Below are 23,745 nucleotides of genomic sequence, written 5' to 3' on the forward strand. Positions count from 1 at the left end.
AATTTGATTGCTATATGTATATGGCTATTAAGCACTTGAAATGGGGCTAGTCTGAGGTGAGGTGTGCAATGGGGCTGGTGTGAGCTGAGATGCGCAGTGGGGCTAGTATGAGCTGAGGCGTAGAATGGGGCTAGTCTGACCTGAGGTGTGCAATGGGGCTAGTCTGAGCTGAGGTGTGCAATGGGGCTAGTCTGAGCTGAGGTGTGCAATGGGGCTAGTCTGAGCTGAGGTGTGCAATGGGGCTAGTCTGAACTGAGTTGTAGAATGGGGCTAGTCTGAACTGAGTTGTAGAATGGGGCTAGTCTGAGCTGAGGTGTGAACTGGGGCTAGTCTGAGCTGAGGTGTGCAATGGGGATAGTCTGAGCTGAGGTGTGCTGTACGTGTAAAATACATACTAGACTTTGATTACTTAGGGAGGAAAAAAAGTAAAATGTCTCATCAGTGAATGTTATTTTGATCATATGTTGAAATGATATTTTCAATATATTAACATAGTTCTGTTAAGACCAGTTTTACTTTTTGCTTGTAAATTTCACGTTGCACATGTAGTTCACAGTCCCTGCCTCTGGGACAGTGAGCACAGACTTGTGGTGCTGTGTCTCTCACCAGCCTTCCTTCTCAGGAAGGATCCGTAGGGCTTATGTCCACTTCAGTATTTGACTCTTCATTTTGTATGTTTCTGTTGGGAAATCTCAATATTTTACACTGCTTTTGTCTTTTTCCAGTTGGCCATTTATCTGTGTTAATATTTATCAGTCAGTATTGTTGTAAAATCACCTTTGAGTGGTTATTTGTATTTGGTTGATTCCCATAGTTCTTGATGTTAAATGTATATTTCTATGATTTTTTTTAGGATGTTATACATTATTTAATGTATACATTCTTTACTAAGTGTAAAAATATAAACTTTTTTTAATAACTACATTTTCTTCAGGACACTAATTTTGAAACTAGCTGTTTACATTCAACATCTTATTTCCGTGCTGTTGTAGTACGGCTTGGAAAGAATCATGAGTGACGAGCGGAGTCTCTCTCTGCTGGCCAGAGCCATGGACCCCGAGCACCCCAGCATGATGACAGACGTGGTCAAGCTCCTGTCCGCGGTGTGCATTGTGGGGGAGGAGAGCATGTGAGTCTTCTCGGCTTATCTCTTATTATATAGTGATTTCATACAAGGTGATTTATTTAATATTTTTATTATCCATTCTGTTTTAGACTAGAATTTAAGTAAATGAAGTATACTTAAGCAACTGATTTAGATTCATACAGGCTGTGAAAAACTGACATTTTCATCATATTTTTTTAAACTGTTCTGAACTCAGGGCCTAAATAAAAATTCTAAATGAAGACTTTGAAAAATATACTAATGAGTTCTGCTTCGTATGTGATTTTTTTTTTCAGATAGAATCAATTCAAAGTGTAGGTCATGTATATTCCCTTGTAAAAGCAAATATCATAGTATTTGAAAATCTGTATGTAAGGCAGATTTAGAAAGTGACATATGGAATTGTATTTTATTGGTTGCGGAAACAGTTCTTGAGCATAAAATGTATACTGAAGCTTTTAAATACATTATTCACACGTTAGGTCCCTAACTAAAAGATCCCTACATACATATTAAAAAAAGGTAATTATAAAGATGAACTTTTTTTAAAAAGAAGATTGGGGGTTCTTATAAGGAAGCATTTAAAAAGTTTTTTTTTTTTTAAAGAATAAAGATCTAAAAACCAAACAACCAAAAGAACAAACAGAAATCGCCCTCTCAGATAGGCAGGCCCTGCAAGCGGAACCTGCGCACGTTTGAAAGTGTCCTGTGGTGACCGTGCTGTGCCTGGTGACGGTGGAAACACTCCGTTTGGCCCTAGTTGGGGAGTCATCAGGCAGCACTCAGCCCTGCCCCACTGCCCCACAGGCAACTGGAGAGGGTGCCTGTGCTTGAGCTGTCCTGCTGCCGCCCCAGCACACAGACAGACCACAGCCTCGGCACTGTCCGTTTTCCATTTCAAAAAGGCCATGTTTAGTGTAGAAACCTAAGAGGGAACGTCAAGTTGGTGTTATTGTTTTAAATTTATTGGGATGCCATTGATTAATAAAGTAACAAATCTATAATACATCATCTGTACATTGTGTGTGTTCATCGCCAAGTCAGGTTTCCTTCCAGAGTGAACTTGATGTTGATCTGGAAGATACTTCCTGTGTTCCGTCTCCCTTCCTTTCTCTCCCCTCTCCTCCTGCATCTTCCTCCTTCCTTTGCTTCCCTTCTTCCTCTGTCTTTCTCTTTTTCTTTTTCTTCCCTCTCCTCTTTTCTGTTTCCTTTCCTCTTCTCTTCCCCTCTTTTTTCTCCTTTTCTTTTTTTGTCCTTTTTCCTCTTATTCTCCTTCCTTCCTCTTTCCTTAGTTCCATATTATTTTTATTTTATTTAAATTTCAGAATAGGACTCAAGATGATGTAAATAACTCTTAGGACTACATGTCTATGTTTACAAACTATGAAACTGTGAGCTTTTATAGCATTCGTGGTCTTTCTGTTGACACAGCAATTTTTTATTTTATTTATTTATTTATTTTCATTTATTGATTTTAGAGAGAGATAGGAAGGGGAGGGAGAGAGGAATAGAAACATCTATGAGAGAAAACATTGATTGGCTGCCTCCTGTATGCCCCTCACTGGGGACCGGGCCCACAACCTGGGCATGTGCCCTGACCAGGAATTGAACTGGTGCATGGGTCAATGCTCAACCACTGAGCCAAACTGGCCGGGCCCACAGCTATTTTTTAAAATAGGAGCAAGCATAGCTCTTGCATACCTATTATTTTTAATATTTGATTATAATTTCTTACTACATATTTTTGGCTACCAGACCTTTACATACTTATATTGGAAAGGCAGTAGAGTGTAGTGGTTAAAAGCATTTATGTGGTGCTTACTACACAGACTCTCTGGTTTTAGATCCTTGCTCTGCCATTAGTAGATGTGAGACAAATTGCTTAACCTTTTCTGCCTCAGTTGCCTAATCTGTAATATGGGATAACAATAATACCTACCTCATAGAATTATATACATTAAAATGAGTTTACTCTTTGTAAACTGGTTCAAATAGTGCCTGATGTGTAGTAAGCACTGTATAAATGCTTGATAAATAAACATCACCACAGGGTTATGAGGAATAAATGGATCAAATTGTGTAACATGCTCAGAGCAGTGCTTGATGCATGCTGTGTGAACTGCTGATACATACTGAGCAAGCTACTTTTAAAATGTTATTGGTTGCCCTGAAGTAGTGACTTCAGAGTTTATTAATTCAAGTAATTGAATTGTGCCATTTGGGTTATTCACTGTTTGCAATTTAATTAGTAAATCCTAAATTTCCAATAGCCTTGAAGAAGTTTTAGAAGCTTTAACGTCAGCTGGAGAAGAACAGAGAATCGACAGATTTTCTTCTATTGTGGAAGGTCTTCGGCATAATTCCCTTCAACTTCAAGTAGGTTTTATGTGTATCATACACATTGCTATGTAACTGAGTTCTGACTGGTTTATAGTATGAAGGCCTATGTGCCATTTACTGTTTTATAGCATTATCAAGAAGTGTATAGAATTCTGATTTATTCTAAATCATGATTTATGTTATAGATGCGACTTAGTATATACACCTGCAATTAATTCCGTAGGTTACGTTCCTAGAAGTTGACTTAGTAGGTTTCTGTGTAAACTATATAGTGCTACAAATTGTTTATTCTATGTTAGTCTCATAAGTTGATTATTATCATTTTGAAGAAATTTTGGCAGTCTCATTATGGTTTCTTATTGTATTAGTTTTTATATCTGAAAAGTTGGGAGTTTACATTACTAATAATGAGGCACAAAGTATACTCATAGAGATTTAAAAAAAAATTTAGTGCTCTCAAAAAGTCAATTTAAAATTAAACATTATATAGAATTTAGAATTAAACATTATATAGTATCCAAGCTGCATACGAATATTCATTTAATTTCTCTTTTCGAAAAGAGACGAGTATTTACACCTGTAATTGTTACAAACATTGATAATCAAGTGTGAATATATTTAAGGAAACATTGATAAAAATATTTCTGACAAAAAAGCAGATGTTAGGAGCTGTCAAATTAATAAGTTTATTATGACATTTCTGATGATGGTGTTTGTGATGATGACATTTCTGATGGCAGTGTTTGTGAGTGGCTGTGAGCAATCCTGTTGTGATTTGTTTCTTTGGGCAGTAGGCAGGCGTGAAGATGTGAGCATATATATGGTCCCTTTGCCTGGGTCCAGGTGCTGGAACCTCGGGAAAGAGGCCCTCCTCACTTATTGGAAGGCCTGGAAGAGAGGATCCAGGAGATGCTGTTCACCTCTGACACCTGCTCTTCCACTTGCTTGGTGTGCTGGGGTTTTTTAATCCATCCATCATTAAACTCCTTTTCTTCCTTTCCCTTCCTTTTCATCTGCCCCAGGTTTCCTATTCACCACAAGGCTAATGAAGTGTAAACCCAAAAGAAACTTCATAGAGAAAAACTGACATTACTTTATGTGAACTTTCTTCCTGTAACTCATGTTACTTTTGCAATATATAATATTTGTGCAAATACCAGTATATTATTATATTTTGATTATTTGTGCAACATATTAGAGATCATGTCCAATTTTTTTAAATCTTATTATAAAACATAATTGTCACATGTAAACTTGATCCCCTAAATGAAGACTTTCTTATATGGATAAATGCTTTTTTTGTGTCTAATCACAGAAGTGGGAGGGGCAGTGTTTTGTGATGAAAGGCAGAGACTTCTGAGTGAGGCAGGCTTGGGTGTAAGTCCCAGCTCTCCATACCCTGGCTGTGTGACTCTGGATTACTTCCCAAACCTTGTCTGTAGCTCGGCTCTTTCAGTTGTGAGATGGAGGTAATATCAATACCGCCCTCACTCTTGATGCAAGGATTATGTAGGATAATGTATTTAAAATGCCCAGTGTGGTACTTGGTTCTTTAGCAGAATTGTTGAGTAAAAGCCATCTTTAAAAAGTAATTTTGTTAAATTAAACAAATTCAATGGAGAGTGGAGATTGAAAGTGATCTTGTTTTTTTTTTTTTGCAGGAACATTACCAATGTTGATATTAAATTTGGTATTTAACTATACAACCCAGCAGTTAAACTCTTGGCCATATATCCCCGATTAATGAAAACTTATTTCCCCAAAAAGTCATGTACAAATTTTTATGGCAGCTGCATTTGTCATACCCCAGACTGGAAACAATCCACATGTTCTTGAACAGGTGAAAGGTTCAGCTGTGGTGCAGCCATCCTGTGGAATACTAACTACTCAGTAACAGAAAGGAGCGAACCATTGATACATATAACTTGCATAATCTCCAAAAAATTTATCCCAATTGAAAAATGCCAGTTCTAAAAGGTTTCACATTGTATGATTCCTTCCCTCCCTCCCTCTCTCCCTCCCTCCCTCCCTCCCTTCCTTCCTTCCTTCCTTCCCTCCCCCCCCCCCCAGGGCATTTTTGCATTTATCTTCAGATAGAGCAGGAAGGAGAGAGTGAGGAAGAGAGAGAAACATCAATGTGAGAGAGACACATCGACTAGTTGCCACCCACATGACCCCAAGTGGGGCCGGGGACAAACTGCAACCCAGGTATGTGCCCTTAGTGGAAACTGAACCCGGACTCTATGGTCCGTGGGCCGACGCTCTAACCGCTGAGCCACGTCAGCCACTGCGTATGATTCCTTTTATATAACTTTCTTCAAATAACCACATTATAGAGACGGAGAACAGGTTAATAGTTGCCAAAGGTTTGGAATGGGGTCTGGGAAGGGGTTGAATGTGACCATAAATAAATAGCAGGAGTGAGTCTTGTGTAATTAAAACAATTGTGTGCTTTAATTGTGATGGTTATATAAATCTATACATGTGATAAAACTTCACAAAACTGCACACCCATATGAACACATGAGTGTTAAACAGGTATAATCTGAAAGCTCTGTGGAGATTATACCAATTTCAGTTTCCTGATTTGGTATTGTACTATATAATGCAAGATATTACAGACTTGAAGAAATTTAAAATATATATATATAGTTTTGAAGTGAATTTTTTAAATAGCTTTATTGAGATGAAATTCACATTATATAATTAACACTTTGAAAAGTATACAGTTAAGTGTTTTTATGTTTATTCAGGGAGTTGTACACCCTTCACGATTTTAGAACATTTTCATCACCTCTAAAGAAATTCCTCCTCCCTGAGCTGTCACCTGCGTTACCCCTGTTACCCCTTTCTCCCAGCTCTAGGCAATCATTACTCCAGATTTTCTCATTCTGGACATGAGACTGGCTTCATTCACTTAGCACAACATCAGGGTTCATCCATGTTCATGACATGTATCAGAACTGTTTTTATTGCTGATAACATTCTACTCTGTGGATGTGTAGTACATTTTGTTTATCTTTTGTCAATGGTGGACATTTGGGTTGTTTCTACTCTTAAGCTACTATGAAAAATGCAGCTATGGATAATTATGATGATTTCTTTTTAATGGCAGCTTATTTGCCATATTTAGTGTAAGGGGAGTGGGGGGCTAGCCCCAGCATCTTCCTTTAATAGTTGTAGAAGTTATGTATTTGATTCAGTTCTTGAGAAATTATTACCAAGATATAGGTGCCTGGTTATATTTGCTTTAATGAAACAAATTGCCTTAGTTTTGAGTAACTATATATATATTTTTTGAGTAGTAGTAGTATTCTTTTTTTGATGTCCTATAGGCACTAAAATAAATTTCTTGATGTTGTTCTTAAAGTTTAATTTTCATTGAGATTTCATTTTTTGGATAAGTTCAGGTTAAATTTGCATGCTCTTGCTTAGGAATATAAACACCAAGCCTGGCCAGTGTGGCTCAGTGGTTGAGCGTAGACCCATGCACCAAGAAGTTGCCGGTTCGATTCCCGGTCAGGGCACATGCCCAGGTTGTGGGCCAAATCCCCAATGGGGAACATTGTAGGAGGAGGCCAATTGATGTCTCTCTCATTGATGTTTCCATCTCTCTCTCCTTCTCCCTTCCTCTCTAAAAATTAATAAAGAAAAAAATTAAAAAGAAAACAAAGAATATGGTCAATGGACACAGTTGTTAATTTTTACTTTCCATACCATTTTGTTGTGGGTTTTTACTCTTTAATTGAGATTTCACGTTACTATGAAGCCTAATGTGTGTAATAGCTACGAAATGGCAGTTTAAGTTAAAAGAGGTCCCATTTTCTTTTTTTTTTTTTTTATCCTCACCCGAGGATATTTTCCATTTTTTGTACAGATAGAGTGGGAGGGAGAGAGAAGAAGGGAGAGAGAGAGAGAGAAACATCGACGTGAAGGGACACATAGAGTGGCTGCACCCGCACGACCAACCAGGGCCGGGGGCAAACTGCAACCGAAGTACGTGCCCTTAGTGGGAACCGAACCCGGGTCTCTCCGGACCGCAGGCCGACACTCTGACCGCTGAGCCAAACTGGCCAGGGCAAGAGGTCCCATTTTCTAGAGAGCTAACTTGGGGGGGCAGGGGGAGTAAGTAGATTCTGTTTTCTGGGATTGCTGATTGTGCTCTACTATGTTTAACATGACCAAGCAGCACTTTAGTAATATCTAAAAATACTTTCTTTTCGGTGCTTCTAATTTTTTTACAAAATAAAGTATATTTTAAAGCTAGCTGGTTATGAGTTTTCTCATAAAGCTATTGCTCTAAGTGCCCATAATTTTTAAAATATTTTTTTCTTTATTGATTTTAGAGAGAAAGGGAAAGAGAGAGAGAAACATCAAGAGAGAGAACATCGATTGGCTTGCCCCCCCTGCTGGGGATTGGGCTTACAACCTAGACATGTGCCCTGACCAGGAATCAAATTGGCGACCTCTTGGTGCATGGGTCAACGCTCAATCACTGAGCCACATCAGCAGGGCTAAATGCCCATAATTTGCGTTTATTAAAATATACTAGTTTGAGTAATATTAACAGATCACCAAATTAAAAATAAAAGTTGTGCCCTGGCTTGTTTGGCTCAGAAGTTAGAGTGTTGGCCCGCGGAGCAAAGAGTTGTGGGTTCGATTCCCAGTCAAGGGCATGTATCTCGATTTTAAGTTCAATCCCCCACCCTGACTGGGTTGTGCGGTAGTCAAACAATCCATGTGTCTCTTTTACTCTCTCTTCCTTTCTTCCTTCCTCCCTCCCTCCCTTCTCTGTTCCCACTGTATTTGAAAATCAATTGAAAAATATCCTAGGGTAAGGATTTAAAATAAATAAATAAATAAATAAATAAATACATAAATAAAAGTTATTTGTTGCTGAATAAAATAGAACTCTGCATCTAAATGGGAGGAAATTGGTGGTACTAAAATAAAGAAAAATTATCTTTTTTCTTGCAAAGTGTATTTATAACAAAGTACTCTGTAAAGGAGGATTGCTAGATTTCTTGAGTCTGATAATAATGAAGATAATTTGATTGCCTCTGACTCTGATGGAAGGAGCCCTGCGGTGCTCTGCCCCCACCCCCTGGGGAGTATAGTGAAGAAGTGAAAAACTGAGAATCAGAAATAACTCAAAAGTATTTTCAGGCCTTAGAGAGTCTTACCATCAGGAAAGAAGGACAAATACAAATATAAATATTGGAATTAAAATAAATGTTTTTTATTTTTTTCAAGTGTATCAGATGAGGTTTTCAGCTTTAAGCGACACAATCTATTTGAGGTAATATAAGCAGGAAACAGTACTGGGCACGTTACAGAATTTCTGTGTTCAACCAGAGCAATGCAGAAGAAATGCCACACAACACCCGGGGATGTTCTCATGGAAACAGCACTCACAACATTCTGCTCTGGTCAGCACCCGAGACACTAAGGACAGACATCAGAGACCAAACCTTCCTTCACAGGGTCCTTTCTTCATACATGTACTTGTCCCCTCATGTTGGCCAGGTCTTTTTCAGTAGAAAAGGGTTGGAATAAGCTTTGGGTGAGCCAGTATCTAGTTTTTGCTACACTTTGATTTTATCTGCTGTTTTCATTTCTCTCCTCTTTTTCTTTCTGTGTGTGTCTTTTCTTCTCTTATTAGAGCCATACTTTGCTAGAGCATCAGAAGCATTATCTAACTTTTAAAGAGTTTGTTGGAACCTTTGCTGCTGTCACAGGGCTGGTTGAATTGCCGTAGATATGTGTCAGGAAAGGAAACAAGTGTGGGAATTGTAGGGTGTTTGGCTTTCCTTCTGTGACTCTGCCCTCAGGCCCATCGTGAATGCCTGCTGTGCCTTCTATTTCCGATGGTGTCTTCCTGGTTAGTCCCCTTCAACTCATAGCTGGGCAGTGTCAAGAACATGAATGGTCTGCCATTTGATACCACTTGTAAACTAACAAGTTAGTCTACCATGTTTTTATGGGTGTTGTTAGAAGACACAGATTCTTAGATAAAAAACTGAGGACTTTATTAACTTCAGCAATAGCAATAGCTTCAGTATCAGCTTTGCATCGGCCCCAGTTTCCAGTTGCAGTGTGTTGTGTTTTAGGAGAGAAACCACGGGCTTAGGGAAGACAACTCTAATATCATGGGCAGAAATCACTCTGATTTATATAGGCTGAGATGTAATCTGTTTAGTTGGTCTCCTAAAGTATTTAATTAAGGCTGCTGGTCAGCAGGACTCCAAGCAACACATTGAAGCTGTTGTGCAATATTGACCTCAACTCTGCATTGCAGGTCCCAGATCCTGTCAGCTGAACAAATTCTGTGGACCATCCCGGTCTGCTTTAGAACACCAGGAGGCTTTCTTCTTATTTTTTTCTATTGATCTTTCCACTTGGCCTGAGATATTAATTCAGGTATACAATGATGTATTGCTGATTGCACAGACTTCCCCTTGTTCAGCAAAGAGGAAGTCTACCGCAATTCTTTTATCCATAGCAGTCTGGCCAGTGAGTTGATGCTGACCTGAGTACCTTCCCGGGCTATGTGGTGTCATTGATCATTTCAGCTAAAATCAGGGACACGTTTCTTGCCACCTGTTCTAATTATGTGACTCTCATAAATAGTGCCTGCAGGGTGCATAGAAATAGTGATCGGTTTTCTCTTTAGGAGGCTTCCCAGAGTAACCAAGGATAGCCTCCGTTTGGAGAGAGCTTTATAGTGGTCTGAGTGCTGCCTGGCACACTGGTAGTGTTTCCTTAAACAGCATCTCTTATAACTGCCTCTGAGGTGCAAGTCACAGTGTTTTTGGAGACAGAGGCAAGTTAATGACTGGCTTCTCCACATGGTGCTTCTGGAAGGAAAATGTTGTTTATAGTTGTTGGGGGGGGTCTCCCCAGTTGGGACCTTTATTAGTTGGAGGCTATGGGTGACAGTGCTTTTACCACGAACTTCCAGCTGATAAACTTTAGGATTCTCAGTTTTGGAAATGACTGAGTCCAGTTTTTGGCTTTGGATGGTCTGTCTGAAGATGTGGCAGAGATGGCAGGTTGTGCTATAGGAGAGGATTTTTGGGTTTCGAGAGCCCTTCTCTTTTACAGTGGGCTGTAAGTATGCCTGTCCTCTGCTCCAAAGAGATATCTTCCTTATCATACTAGACAGAGAGCATGACTGCCCACTGCTCTGGTGAGAAGACATGTCTCTATGTTTCAAGGTAGTTATAAGCATCCTTGAAAAGATCATCCGGCAGAAAGACCATCAATGCCTCTACTTAGAATATATGGAGAAGGGTTGAGAGACCTGTGGAGAACTTGTCTTACAACTGGGAGCAGAACATGGGACCTCCTCGTGTCCCCTTCCTGGCTTTCCCTTCAATCGGATACTCCTGTGTTGTTTCTGTACTTGTACCGTGATATACACTGACTAAATGAAGCCTTCATTAATTTTAGTTGATAGGATGCTATGTAATATTTTTCCTACGTCGATTATTGACTGAAGTGAAAATATGGTTTGTAAAGGTTCTTACTCAGAGATACGAAGAATTAGTTATGTCAGAGAACACACATGAATAAGGGAAGAGATGGGAAGATGTATCTTAGAGGGGCCAACTTATTCTCTTGTCTCGATGCTTTGTGAACCTGTAGCAACTTTAGTTTCTGAGCTCACTCACTTAAATTATACTTAAATCCTTTTGTTGAATTGGCCCCAGGTTTCCCAAAATTGATTTAGCATAGAGATACTGATAACTAGCAGGATTTTTGTTGTCCTTCTGTGGATCACTTATTTTTACTATTTTACTAAGCAGAAATAACTTATCTCATATTTTTTTTACCCATTGTTAAAATACACAGGTATTATTCTTTTTAAAAAAAATTGTGGTAAAATACACCTAATGTAAAAATTGCCATTTTAACTATTTTTAAAGGGTATGGTTCAGTGGCATTAACTACATTCACATCTTTGTGCAACTGGCTTCTTAAGATCTAGTGATAAGCCCGGGCGGTGCGGCTCAGTGGCTGAGCATTGACCCATGCACCCAGTTTGATTCTGGTCAGGCCACATGTCCAGGTTGTGGGCCCGATCTCCAGTGAGGGGCATGCAAGAGGCGGCCAGTCGATGTTCTCTCTCATTGATATTTCTGTCTCTCCCTCTTCCTCTCTATTTAAAATCAATAAAGAAAAAAATTTATTAAAAAAAAGATACAGCGATAATGTTGAAACAGTGGGAAGATAGATAATATCCTTCTAGGATTCCTGTGGTAGATATTTCTGCACCCTACAATATACAGGGGTGGGCAAAGGTAGGTTTCCAGTTGTAATATAAATAATACAGTAATGAATAAATACAAGAATAAACTGTGTTTTGTGTGCTCACAACTGGAAACCTCCTTTTGCCCACTTTATATTTTTCCCTAGAAACTACAGTCTGAAATATGATCCAAGCCTGTGGTATCTATGGAACTGTTATGAGAGGAAAATTGTGTTCCAAATGCATTCAGGTATCTGACATACATGTGGTCTTGACAGGTATTCCATGCTTACAAGTTACAAGTGCACAGGATGCTCACGTTTTGAGAAAAACAGGAAAATGTGAAAGTGTTCTGTTAAATACAAAGGTTTATTCATAATACTTATGAATCAGACAATTTGAAAATGATACTCTTGCTGGAACTTGCTTTGTGGAGCAAGGCTGTGTTACTCTGGGAACTCTGAGAGCAAGAGATTTGATACCCAAGAGAATAGGGGAGGTGCCTATGAGGGAACCTGGGGAGGGAGCTGGGAGGCTGGGAGATGTTAGACTCAAACCAGATCTGACCCCTAGTGAAGGAGAGCAGGAGGGAGGGAAGGAAGGAAGGTTGGGTGGAAGCCTTAGCCTGCCATGCAGTTCTAGAAGAACTTGGCAAGGTAGTTGGGGAATCCTTGAGCCAAAATTCTTAGTATCCCGGGATTACACCTGTTTAGTATTCTTGGCTGTGTCCAGACATTGGCTGGGAGCAGCCTCTGGGAAGTGTGGCTTCAGCTCAGATGTTGTGATGGATATCAGAGGGGAGCAGCTGGGGTTGTTGATTATTCATTTATTATTTCTATTGAATTTATTGAGGTGACATTGGTTAATAAAATTTTCAGGTATACAGTTCTGTAACACATCATCTGTATATTGTATTGTGTGTTCAACACCCCAAGTCAAGTTTCCTTCCAGTACCATTTATCCCTCCTTTACCCTCTTCTGCCTACTACCGCCTAACCCCCCTTGCCTCTGGTAATCCCCTTACTGTTGTATCTATAGATTTTGGGATATTTTTGTTTGTTGGTATTTTTTTGTTTGTTTTTACTTAATTTCTTTACCTCATTTATGTTACCTATAGTCACAGATTGAGAATTGTGTTGTGATGGCTACCTCAAGACAATTAAAATTTTTCTTTAAAAGAAAACTCTTAAATTTTAGTGTATTTCATTGAGTTCAACTACAGACTAGATCTTTGAAAATTTGATTAGATCTTCTCTTTTTTTTTTTACATCTCAGAAATGAAAAAAATTGGTAATTTTTAATTTAAAAAATTTAGAATTTTTTCTATTTTATAAGCAGTTTAGGTTCATTAAAATATTAAAAACAGAGTATTAAAAATCACCGTAATTGACATAATACCAGTGTACATTGAAATTTGTCATTGGGCAATAATCAGACAAGTATGACATTGGATAGTTGTATTGAAACAAATCATAGGTAAAATACCTTGTGGATTTAGCCAAATTTATTTGCTCCTGTTTGTTTTTATTTCCTTTGGCCCTTAAATGCTCAAAATGCTCCCAAGTTTAATTTTGCCTGAGATCACAATAAAGTCTTTCTTATAATTATTATATTTTGATTTACTGTTTTTTTTGTTTGTTTGTTTTAAGTATCTCCCCTCCTATCACAAAAAAAATAATTGTTAGCTTAAGTTATTTTCAATTTCAAATAAATTGTTCTCACATTTAATGACAGGTGAAAAGAATACAGAGAATGTTAAAGAGTTAATTTTTAGGGCCATTTTTGGGATATTCCAGAAGGATGAAGAGACCAATTTAATTCCTCTCTGTTTTGTCTACTATTTTTATTAAATAATAGTCAAATCATTTGGATGAAGTAGTAGGATTAATATATCAGTACGAATCAAACACCAAACCTATTAAATTACATTGGTAAGTAATCTGTCATTAAGCTAATAGACATTAAAGACATAGTAAAATAATATTCCAGTATGAACTCATTGTCATATGGAGCACACCTAAGTGTAAACTAGTGGTTAACGTTTTTGTCTAGAATTTTCTGCCAAATTTCTGAGTCTGCATAATTCATTTCTTCACTTAGGCTACAATATGCCACCTGAAAAATAAACTTAACTCATGCCTCAAAGGTAAATGCTAAATTTCATAATTAAGCAGCTAGTCAGTTAATTATGCAGTGACTGTTGGACACTGGGTTATACTGGATATTAAAACTGTGAAGGTAAATGTAGACACGCCTGCCCTTAAGAAGCTTATACTCCACAATTTAAAGCCAGCTAATGTTTCCTATGAAAATTCCAATAAAGGCAGTTTCAACAAAATTTATCGGAGGAAATAGAAGAAATTAATGCTGTCTAAGCAGGAGTGTCTCAATAAATATTTAAAAATCCAGGTTTTTTTTTTTTCTTCCAGTATTCCTGCTCATGTAAATTATAGCTCCTTGAGTCCTGTAGTGTTTTTGTTTTTTTTCCCCTGAATGTGTGGGATATATGCAGTTATTCTGAGTTCTGACTTGCTCTCTCACTGTATCTATCATTTACAAAGCATTTTATTGGAAGTCTAAATAAAATTATACTACTTGATCTACTTGAAACTGGGAAAGTGTCTAGTAGTTCCAGTAGTGCCTGCTGCCATGAAAGCCAAACTGGAGAGACAGCATCTAGTTGAGTAGGAAGGAGGTTTATTCATGTGTTGACAACCTGAGAATATGGCAGGCTCATGCCTTCAAAACCATCCTAACATCTCAGTGCAGGCAGAGGTTTTCATAAGGAGGGGGAGGGAAAGCAGAACAAAGAGAGCAGGGAGGGGCTTGTGGACATGTGCAGGCTGTGAGTGTCCTTGCTCGTCCAGTATGGATTTTTAATGTTGGCATACTGGCCAGTGCTAGCCACATTCCTGTAGTTGGGTGATCTGCATCAACTGAAGTCATGATCAAGGCCATTTCTTATACAAGCAGGAGTTGGAAATGCAGATGCCAGCATTGTGTTTGTAAGGAAACTGTCAGTATGTGAGTTCTTTTTATCAGTTTGTTAGTGCATTTTATTCTAATTCCAGTTCATGGTTAGTCAGAGTAGTTTAAAGTTTATTCCCTGTTATGTGCTGATGTACTTTACTATTTCTGTGTTTGTCTACTTTATGTAGTCTGTTTACTTTTTATTCTGAATTAATGTATGTGAATTTAAATTTGCTGGATTTAAAAAATTTGCACCGAAGATAAAGTATTTCTCTATAAGCATCGTTTATTCATTTTAACTTGATAAGTGTGAAATTTGATTGTGTGGAAAAAGACAGATGATTTCTGCTATAGGGTTCTAGGAAAGATGAATAGCAGTCTAAGCAATATCTTTTATGCCCAGTTAATAAGTATTATTCACAGATTCTGATAGAATTTGTAAGTACTTTACTGGTACTTGTTTCCAATCTGGATTTAGCTTCTGCATATAATATGTTTTGAATGTAGTAGGGTCATCATTTTACTTGTAAGAACATCTGTCTAGATTCAGGATGAACAAGTTGACCAAAGAGTGCGCTTTCTAAAGATACTTGGTTTGCTGTTTGTTAGATGTCATCTCAGATCCTTTAGCACAATCATGGAGAAAACATCTGCCCTGGCAGCCTGTGAACATTGGGCAGGCGTGTGGCTGGTGACGCTCAGGCATCACACCTGTTGGTGTATTTTGAATTTTGTGCTTAAACTTGTTTGTCCAAAAATGGTAAGAAACCAAATGTTAAAGATGTGTAGTGTTTAGTTTTCTCATATTTGTGCTGAGTATAGTGATAACAGTTAATTGTGTACTAGAGGAAATTGGGGTGATATGTATTCACATATGAAGAAGCATCACTTTCTTTTCAAGGGTGGAAAGCTACTTCGCTGATTAAATGATACAGATGCTGGCATGTTCTGTTTTGCTGTTAACCTCTTTCTATTTCTAATGACTTTCCTTTGATCATTTGCCTTGTTCTTAAGGTTGCCTTTGAACAGCTGTATTCTTCCTATTGAATATCTGAGATTTCTGTGTACAGTTTATCTACTTTATTATCCCCTGTTATGTGTCTTTACCTTCTAGTTTCCGGCATGTCTGCCATTTGTCTCTTCGTAATTACCATTTGGCTGCTCATTTCCCTGATCTTGGGCTCTGTGGGCTTTGCTGGCCGGCCTCAGTCCTTGTCATACATCTGCAGTCTGATCTCTGCCCTTGAGGAAATCACCTCAACTCTCCTAAATTCGAGGTGGACACACACACCCTTCCAGCTAGAAGTTATGTTAGAAATACCTTTTCTCATGTAAGAGGAACAAAATGAGCTTTACTGTATTTGCTTTTCAAATGATTAGAATTGAGTCTGTGATCTAATACCTAAAGAGAAGTGTCTTACATAGTCTTGTGTAAACCAAAGGTTAAGAAGCAACCAAAGGTAAAGAATACAGATGCATTTGGAATAAGGAGACTACTTAGAGTCAATTTTAACTGTATGTTTTTGTTTACTGGTTGCATGTGGTACATGTGAGGAGGCAACTGTTTTTCCACGTGGGACAGCAACTATTCTTTTTCAGTCACCGATTTGGCAAATGCAGTGGTGATTGATTCGACATCTTATTTGACCGATTAGAGCATTTGACTCGGTTGATCACTCTCCCTGTTGAGACATGTGCATCCCATACTTTCAGAATGCCAATTATGTGGAGAGTCTGCCTTTCTTCTACTTCACTGCTGGCTTTTTACTTTATTTCCTCAAGCTGCAAATTGAAACCTACAATTGAAATGCCCCTATCCATTCCTCTGTGTCCTTTTTCCTCTCTCTACTCGGCCCTAGATGATCCATCTGAGATCTCGGTGTTTACATATTTTGCTATGGTAATCTCTTTATTAAAAAAAATTTTTTTTCCTTTTAATGATTTTAGAGAGAGAGGAAGGGAGAGGGAGAGAGAGATGGAAACATCGATAAGAAAGAACATGGATTGGTTGCCTCCTGCATGCCCCCCACTGGGGATTTGGCCCATAACCTGGACATGTGCCCTGATTGGGAATCGAACTTTCAGCCTCTTGGTGCATGGGTCAACGGTCAACCACTGAGCCACACCAGCTGGGCGATAATCTCTCTCTTGAATTGGAATCCTCCTATATCCACTCGTCTCTACTCTTTTCAGCAAAGATCACTAACAGGTACTTCCAATTGTACATCTTCAGAAATGAACTCCTGATCTTTCTTCCCAAGCCCATTTCTCCCGTGGTCTTTCCTATCTTAATAAATGACACTTTCATTCTTTGACTTGCCTAGGTCCAAAAACTTGGATTCAAATCTTGACTCCTCTCTCATAGTGATTTCTATCTTTTTTTAATAGCTGTATTCCTGGCACAAAGAGCAGTGTCTGGTACATAGTAGGTACCAATAAAGAGGCTTTGAAGGAATGCAATGCATGACATAATGTAACAGAAAGTGAACCATAGTCTGATGTCCAATGATAGAATCTTTAGTTAATCTTGAGGGCAGAAGCTCCTTGTTTTCTTACTCTCCTCAGTTCTAGAACAGCTCTTGAAGCAGTTAGTATGGCAGAATGCAAATTAATGGAGATCATACGCTACATTTGTGGAACATCAAACAGAGCATGGTGATTAATTTTTTTTGATGAACATCTCACTTATTTTCTTGCATTTCTGTTAATATCCTCAGGTGACACAGGGTAGGCACCCAAGAACTAATTTTTGTTAATGAGTGAACGATTCCTAATGTACATTTCAATCTCACAATTTAAAAACTGGGATTTATTTCTGTTTTTCTCTAAAACTAGTTTCTTTCCCTGGATTTTATATCTCTGTTAATGGTACCACCTCCTATTTACTTGAATAACTTAGGCATCAGGCCTCTTGTGAATTATTTTCCTCTTCCTCAACCCCTCGTCAATCACTCTGGTTTTGTTTTCCTTCTTTATACTTCAAATGTTCCAGCCCTCCCTTGTTGCTCATCAGAGTTACTTCTACAATAGCTTCTTAACTTGTAGCTATTGCCTCTACTACTGATTCTCCTTTGCATAAAATCCTTTATGATTTTCACTATTCCTAGTCGCATCCGAATTTTCTGACTTGGCACACAAGGCGGTGCCTCGTCTGTCCTGTTTCTTTGTCCAGCCTCATTCCCACTGACTTCTTCCCTGCTCTCCTCCTTCCCACCCTACAAACTACCTCGGAAATCTGACTTTCTTGTAATTCATCAAAAGAACCCATGCCATTGAAAATGTTAATTCCTCTGCTTGCAACATCTTGGTCCTCCTCTTCATCGGGCTGTCTTCTTATTAATCCTTACGAGTCTGTACCGTTACTAAGCTGTCCTTGTTTTTATTTATATATATTTTACATATTTCCATTATATACTGGACATATCATATAGTATGTTTTCAATCACAGTAACTATTTACCTTCATTTGGGCAGGCAACATGGCTTGTTCACTTTACTAGTTCACAGTACTTTTTTAGTGTCTCTTGGAATTGATTTGACACCAAGTTCTGCTGGTATGCTGTATTAGTATGAAATTATATGATACAACAATACGTGTTAAAAAAGTAGGATGAACTCCTTGGTCTTTAGCTTGATTATAGAATATTTTATCTGTAAGGCAATAATATATTTTGCTATATATGTGTATATATTTATAGACATGTTTGCATAGTTAATATAAATATAAATTAATCAAAGAGTGATTATAGGTCATGATGGCAAATTATTATTAGAATTGGGAAGGGACTCTTAGAGAACTAAATTGATCATTTAAACTTAAATCAATTTCCTATGTTTCCTTTTATGGTGACTTGCTTTTTAGAATGCTTCCTGGACGTACGTTGTATTATCCTTTTCATTTTTTTCATTGTTGATTTTAGAGAGAGAAGAAAGGAGAGGGAGAGAGAGATGGAAACATGGATGAGAAAGAACATCTATTGGCCGCATCCTGCATGCCCCCCACTGGGGATCGGGCCCACAACCTGGGCATGTGCCCTGACTGGGAAATGAACCAGTGACCTCTTGGTTTGGTGTATGGGTTGACACTCAACCACTGAGCCACACTGGCTGGGCTCCTTCTCTCTTTTTTCTCTTCAGTTTCTTGCTGTTAATTCTCTACATATATCCACTTTCCATTCAGGTGATATTTGCTGCTAGTTTTTGTTACTTATTTTTGTGGCTTTGTTGAATGTTCTCTAATTTACATCTTTTCCAGAAATCTGGTGACTAAGACTGATTTAATTTCTCTGAATGTACTGAAACATTATTTATATGCTCTTTGAGATCTTTTAAAATTATATAGTATTGGTGAGAAAAACATTTGTGGTACCAGGTAATGGCTGGCATGGAAGTGGAAAGAAAGCATTTGAAACTTGACCTTTTGACATGAACTGGTTACAGTTCAGAGAATGTATACTGGAAAGACTGACTCTTTAAAAATTTTTTTAGTATGTTTTTCTTTCTACTCTCTTCTGGCACATTTCTCACCCCCACTTTTAACAGTCTTAAGTTTTGACAGTAGAAGCTTGACAGTATTGGGATGCTGGTCAGATTTTAACATTTAGATTTAAAATACAACAATTACTAGATATTTCAACCAGCAGGGAGTGAGACCCCTATTGGTGTCTCAATCTAAAAATGACATTTTAAATTCATATAAACCTGGCCTTCAGGGATGGAGAAAGAACAATTTAGGGAACAGCATGAGGCTAAACTTTGATCAGTAGGCCTGTCATTCTTGCTAGACTTGGGTAGAATGTAGACTTGTAAAAATAACAGCAGCAGCAAAGCACACTTTTGGTTCTCTAGGGACCATCTGTCTCACTTGTTTCCATTATATGGATTTTAGATGGTAAGTGATATATTTTAGGCCAGGATTAAAAAAAAAATGGAGAGGTTGAAAGTTGGAGTATTAAACCAGAACTGAAAAAACTACAGTGAATTTTAATATTTATCATTTAAGTATATACTAAATAGTATAGTTAGCTATATTATTTCTTTATGCATTTGTCGTAGCATACAGTAGTTTTGAATTTTTACCAAAGGTTAAGAACCATTGCCTGGTAAATAAACTTTTAGTAATTACGTAGTGTTCATAATATATTTTTTGCCTATATCAACCCTATTAATGACATTTGGAGCACTTGATGACTTTGAAGTCTTTGGGTCTTTGAATTTCTCTTGATGAAAAAAAAGTTATTTTACTATCCTATTTTACATGTTAGTTATCTATTTGAAATTTATAGCTAGAATGTGTTCAGTTTGTGTTGTATATGTATGAAATGACATTTTGGACAAGCTCTTAACTTGGTTAGAGTCAAGTTTTTATGGAACAGTGCCAATGCCTGATGTTTCTCCATCTCTCCTCTCCCACAAGAACCTCTGACTACTTGACAAATCAAAAACTCCACTGAAACTATAATTCTTATATAATTTGTTGTTGACTAAAATATTTTACGTAAGAATTTTTGTTTTACTAGACTGTCCCATGAAGGAACATATTTGATAATGCTTGGAACAAAACCTTGATGTTTTAGTTCTATTACACTTTTTCTCTCTTAATGTTGGAATCCAAGTCTAACTCTGGCTGTGTAATCTGTTGTAGGTGGCATGTATGCAGCTCATCAATGCCCTTGTTACATCTCCCGATGATTTGGACTTCAGGCTTCACATCAGAAATGAATTTATGCGTTGTGGGTTGAAAGAGATATTGCCAGTAAGTGCCCTAAAGTCTCCTTATTAATATTTAAATTAGAGGAGTACTTGAGTAGGGGGAAATGTAGATAAATTACCTTCAGGAATAATTTGTCTGTGGGAAGAAAGGCTTGAATATTAAAATTTATTTTTTAAAACTTGATACGATTTTTGAATATTTAACACTTTAAATGTTTGAATGCTATAAATCAAGTTGAGTGGTTGGTTTATGTTTTCATTTAACTTTTTTGCATTATGGGAAATAAGTTCATCCTAATTTCTACTTGGTATCTCTAGAATTTGAAATGCATTAAGAATGATGGCTTGGATATCCAACTTAAAGTTTTTGATGAGCATAAGGAAGAAGACTTGATTGAGTTCTCCCATCGCCTGGAAGATATTAGAGCTGAACTTGAATATCCTTTTGTTCTGAAGTCTAGACAAATATGTACAATTACTGCTAAATCCCAACCAACTAACCTCTATCCCATAAAATATTAAACTTCTAAATAAACAATATAACATCAAACTTTATGAAGGAGAAGGATAATTGTATAAACTTTCATATTTTTTAGTTAATTAATGTGTGATTTTTATGAATACATGCATAAGTAAATGGATGTTACAACGTATAAATGAATTCTGTTAGACTAGTTTCATCTATGTATGTGTGTAATCTCTGTTTTTCTTTTTATGTTTGACACCTGCCCTCTCGCAGATGTTTCCTGCAGTACAAATTAGGGGACCATAGCCTACTGATTAGCTCCTGCCCTACATCCTGGGTACATACTCATATGGGCCTTTGTTAACTCTGTGGGTCTGCACATGTCTGTGTCTTCTCAGAGATCCGCCAGTTTCCTGTCCTCCGCTGGGGCTTCTCCCTTGTAGGTAATACTCTCTGGGTCAGGGCACCCCCAGAACCCAGTAGAGTAATCACAGCCAGCTGCCCACAGCACTGGCTGCCAGCAGCCTCTTGGCTCTGATGAGGGAGGTGGTTGGGGTTAATTGTAGAGGAAAAACCAGGAAGTGTCAGGTCGTCATTGCACACAATTCCCTCTCCTCTCAGTTCTAACTACCTGTGTTTGATCTTATGTTGAGTATGCATGATGCATATTTTAGGGTAAGGCACACAATAATCTTTAGAAGTCTTACAGAGCAGATTCTGTGTCATATTATTTCAGTTCAGTGGAGAGGATAAATAAATCCACATATTCCTTAATCAATTTACTGAAGCGTATGATGTTTACAACATGGTGTGGAGCACAGTGAAGGAAACAAGAGCAGAGAAATATTTTATTTCTATTCTTCAGCATCTTTTACTGATTCGCAATGACTCCTTTATAAGGTAAGAGGAAGCTATATTCTAGTGTTTTATTTCACTGATAAAATTCTATTAATTGTGAAAGTCACCTGATGTTTGATACGGGCAAGCAAATAATTTTAAGATTTTTTTCATAATACCAATTCATAGAATGTGTTCCTCTGGGCATGTATTTAGATAGATGATGGTAAAATGGTATTACTATTATTTTTTTAAGCTCCAGTGGATTCTTGTTTACAACTTTTCATCTGAATAAAAATGCGAACTAGCAACAGACTACTAGTTTATCATGCCATGGGTAATCTTTTCTGGTTAGTCCTGAGCCAGCAGGAATGAGGATGAGTTTCACCTTTATAAGTTACATGAAGAAAACTTAAACATTGCTTTTATTAAGTGGATAAAAATGCCTTAATAATATAGGTGTGTTTAATGTTGCTAATGTATCAGAAAAGTAAGACAAATTACTTTCAAGTCATTTATGTCCTAACCATTTTGACCTTATTAACAAGTTGTTTATCCTGCCTGTACCTTACCTCTGTGTAACTTACATATGGATACTAGCACCTAACATGCCTGGGTTGCTGTGGAAATGAAATACAGTAACATGGGTAAAATTTCTAGCCAAATACCTGGCACATGGTGTATGCTTAATAAATGTTCTCAGTATCCTCTTTTTGCTTTTATTACTATGTTATGAGGGAAGCTGAAATCTTTGAATATAAAACCATTTATGTTGCCACCAATTTAGCTTTGCTAAAATTGAATTCTCAAATACTGTGGGTAGTAAGTCTTTTCTTATTCTAATTTCAACAAGAAAGATTTGCTAGACATGTCTTATTCAGGCCCTGTCCTCTAGGTGATGTCAGGGGTATACTTTAGGCCTTTTGATGTACCTAACAAGAGGACAGAATGAGTCAAAACATTAAAGCCTTAGCTTCTTTGGGATGAGTACAGATTATCCATCATACCCCCTTCGTTTGCAGAATTGAGGAATCCCATTGGTATTGTAAAATAAGAGTTTAGTCACCTGTTTTAATGCTTCATTTTCTTCTAACATTTTATTAAAAATAAAACAGTTTAAATATTTAACCACAATACTAATACTTTAATGACATAAGATTTTAAAATATAGGTACAGTCATCCCTCACCACTTCGTGCTTTCGCTTTCGAAGTGCGAAGTGACGAGGGACGTCTGCACATAAATAAAGAATCCTACTTTGTGGAAATGCATTTATCACGGTAGAGTCTGGAACTGATTAACTGTGATAAATGAGGGCCGACTGTTCCCTGCTAATTAGGATATTATATTTTTATTCCAAATTTACTTAAAAGTGAAATTGAAACTTCTACTTTCTCTACAGTAAACCCATCCTTTACTTGATCCCTGTATGTTTGGTTCTGTCAACCTCTAGTTGTTTAAAAGCCCTTTGAGTTTTTAATAATTCAACACTGATGTTTGCTTTCAGAAACAACACTGATGTTTGATTATTTTGGTCATTTTCTGAGTATCACTTCTTTTTCTTTTTTATGGCTTTACTTTTATTTATTAAATAAAAAAAAAAAAAGGAACTTGCCCTGGCTGGTTTGGTTCAGGTATGGGAGTGTTGGCCCACAGACCAATGAGTCGTGGGTTCGATTCTGGTCAAGGGCACGTACCTTGGTTGTGGTTTGTTGCTGGCTCTGGTAGGTACTGCAGGAGGCAACCAATACATGTGGCTCTATCACATCGATGTTTTTCTCTGTCTGTCTCTCCCTCCCTCCCATTCTATCTGATAATAAGTGGAAAAATATCCTCGAGTGAGGAATTAAAAAAAAAAGCGTCTTTATTGTTGAAAATATTACGGATATCCCCTTCCCCTCCCACTGACCCCCTCCTCCTCCTCGCTCCTATGCTGCCCCCTTTTCCCACATGCCTTCATTGCACTGTTGTTTATGTCCATTGGTTATGCATATGTGCCTATAAGTTCTTTGGTTTATTTCTTCCCATCCCCCCACCCCCCCATCCCACTTCCCTCTGAAATTTAA

General features: G+C 37.7%; 1 protein-coding gene across 8 annotated transcripts in view; it reads left to right on the top strand.

Annotated features, from left to right (window-relative positions):
* Positions 1-23,745, top strand: part of DIAPH3 (diaphanous related formin 3) — a 487,836-nt gene that overhangs the window by 134,195 nt on the left and 329,896 nt on the right. For all 8 annotated transcript variants that reach the window (XR_004958076.1, XM_036249888.1, XM_036249889.1 and 5 more), the window contains exons 8-12: positions 993-1,129; positions 3,376-3,481; positions 20,310-20,420; positions 20,696-20,814; positions 21,627-21,743. Coding sequence is in view for 7 of the 8 variants with exons in the window: in XM_036249888.1 (XP_036105781.1) it covers positions 993-1,129; positions 3,376-3,481; positions 20,310-20,420; positions 20,696-20,814; positions 21,627-21,743 (590 nt within the window). In the remaining variant the exon portion in view is untranslated. The remainder of the gene's footprint in view (positions 1-992; positions 1,130-3,375; positions 3,482-20,309; positions 20,421-20,695; positions 20,815-21,626; positions 21,744-23,745) is intronic.

Source organism: Molossus molossus, unplaced genomic scaffold (assembly GCF_014108415.1).
Source record: "Molossus molossus isolate mMolMol1 unplaced genomic scaffold, mMolMol1.p scaffold_m16_p_9, whole genome shotgun sequence".
Classification (NCBI taxonomy): domain Eukaryota; kingdom Metazoa; phylum Chordata; class Mammalia; order Chiroptera; family Molossidae; genus Molossus; species Molossus molossus.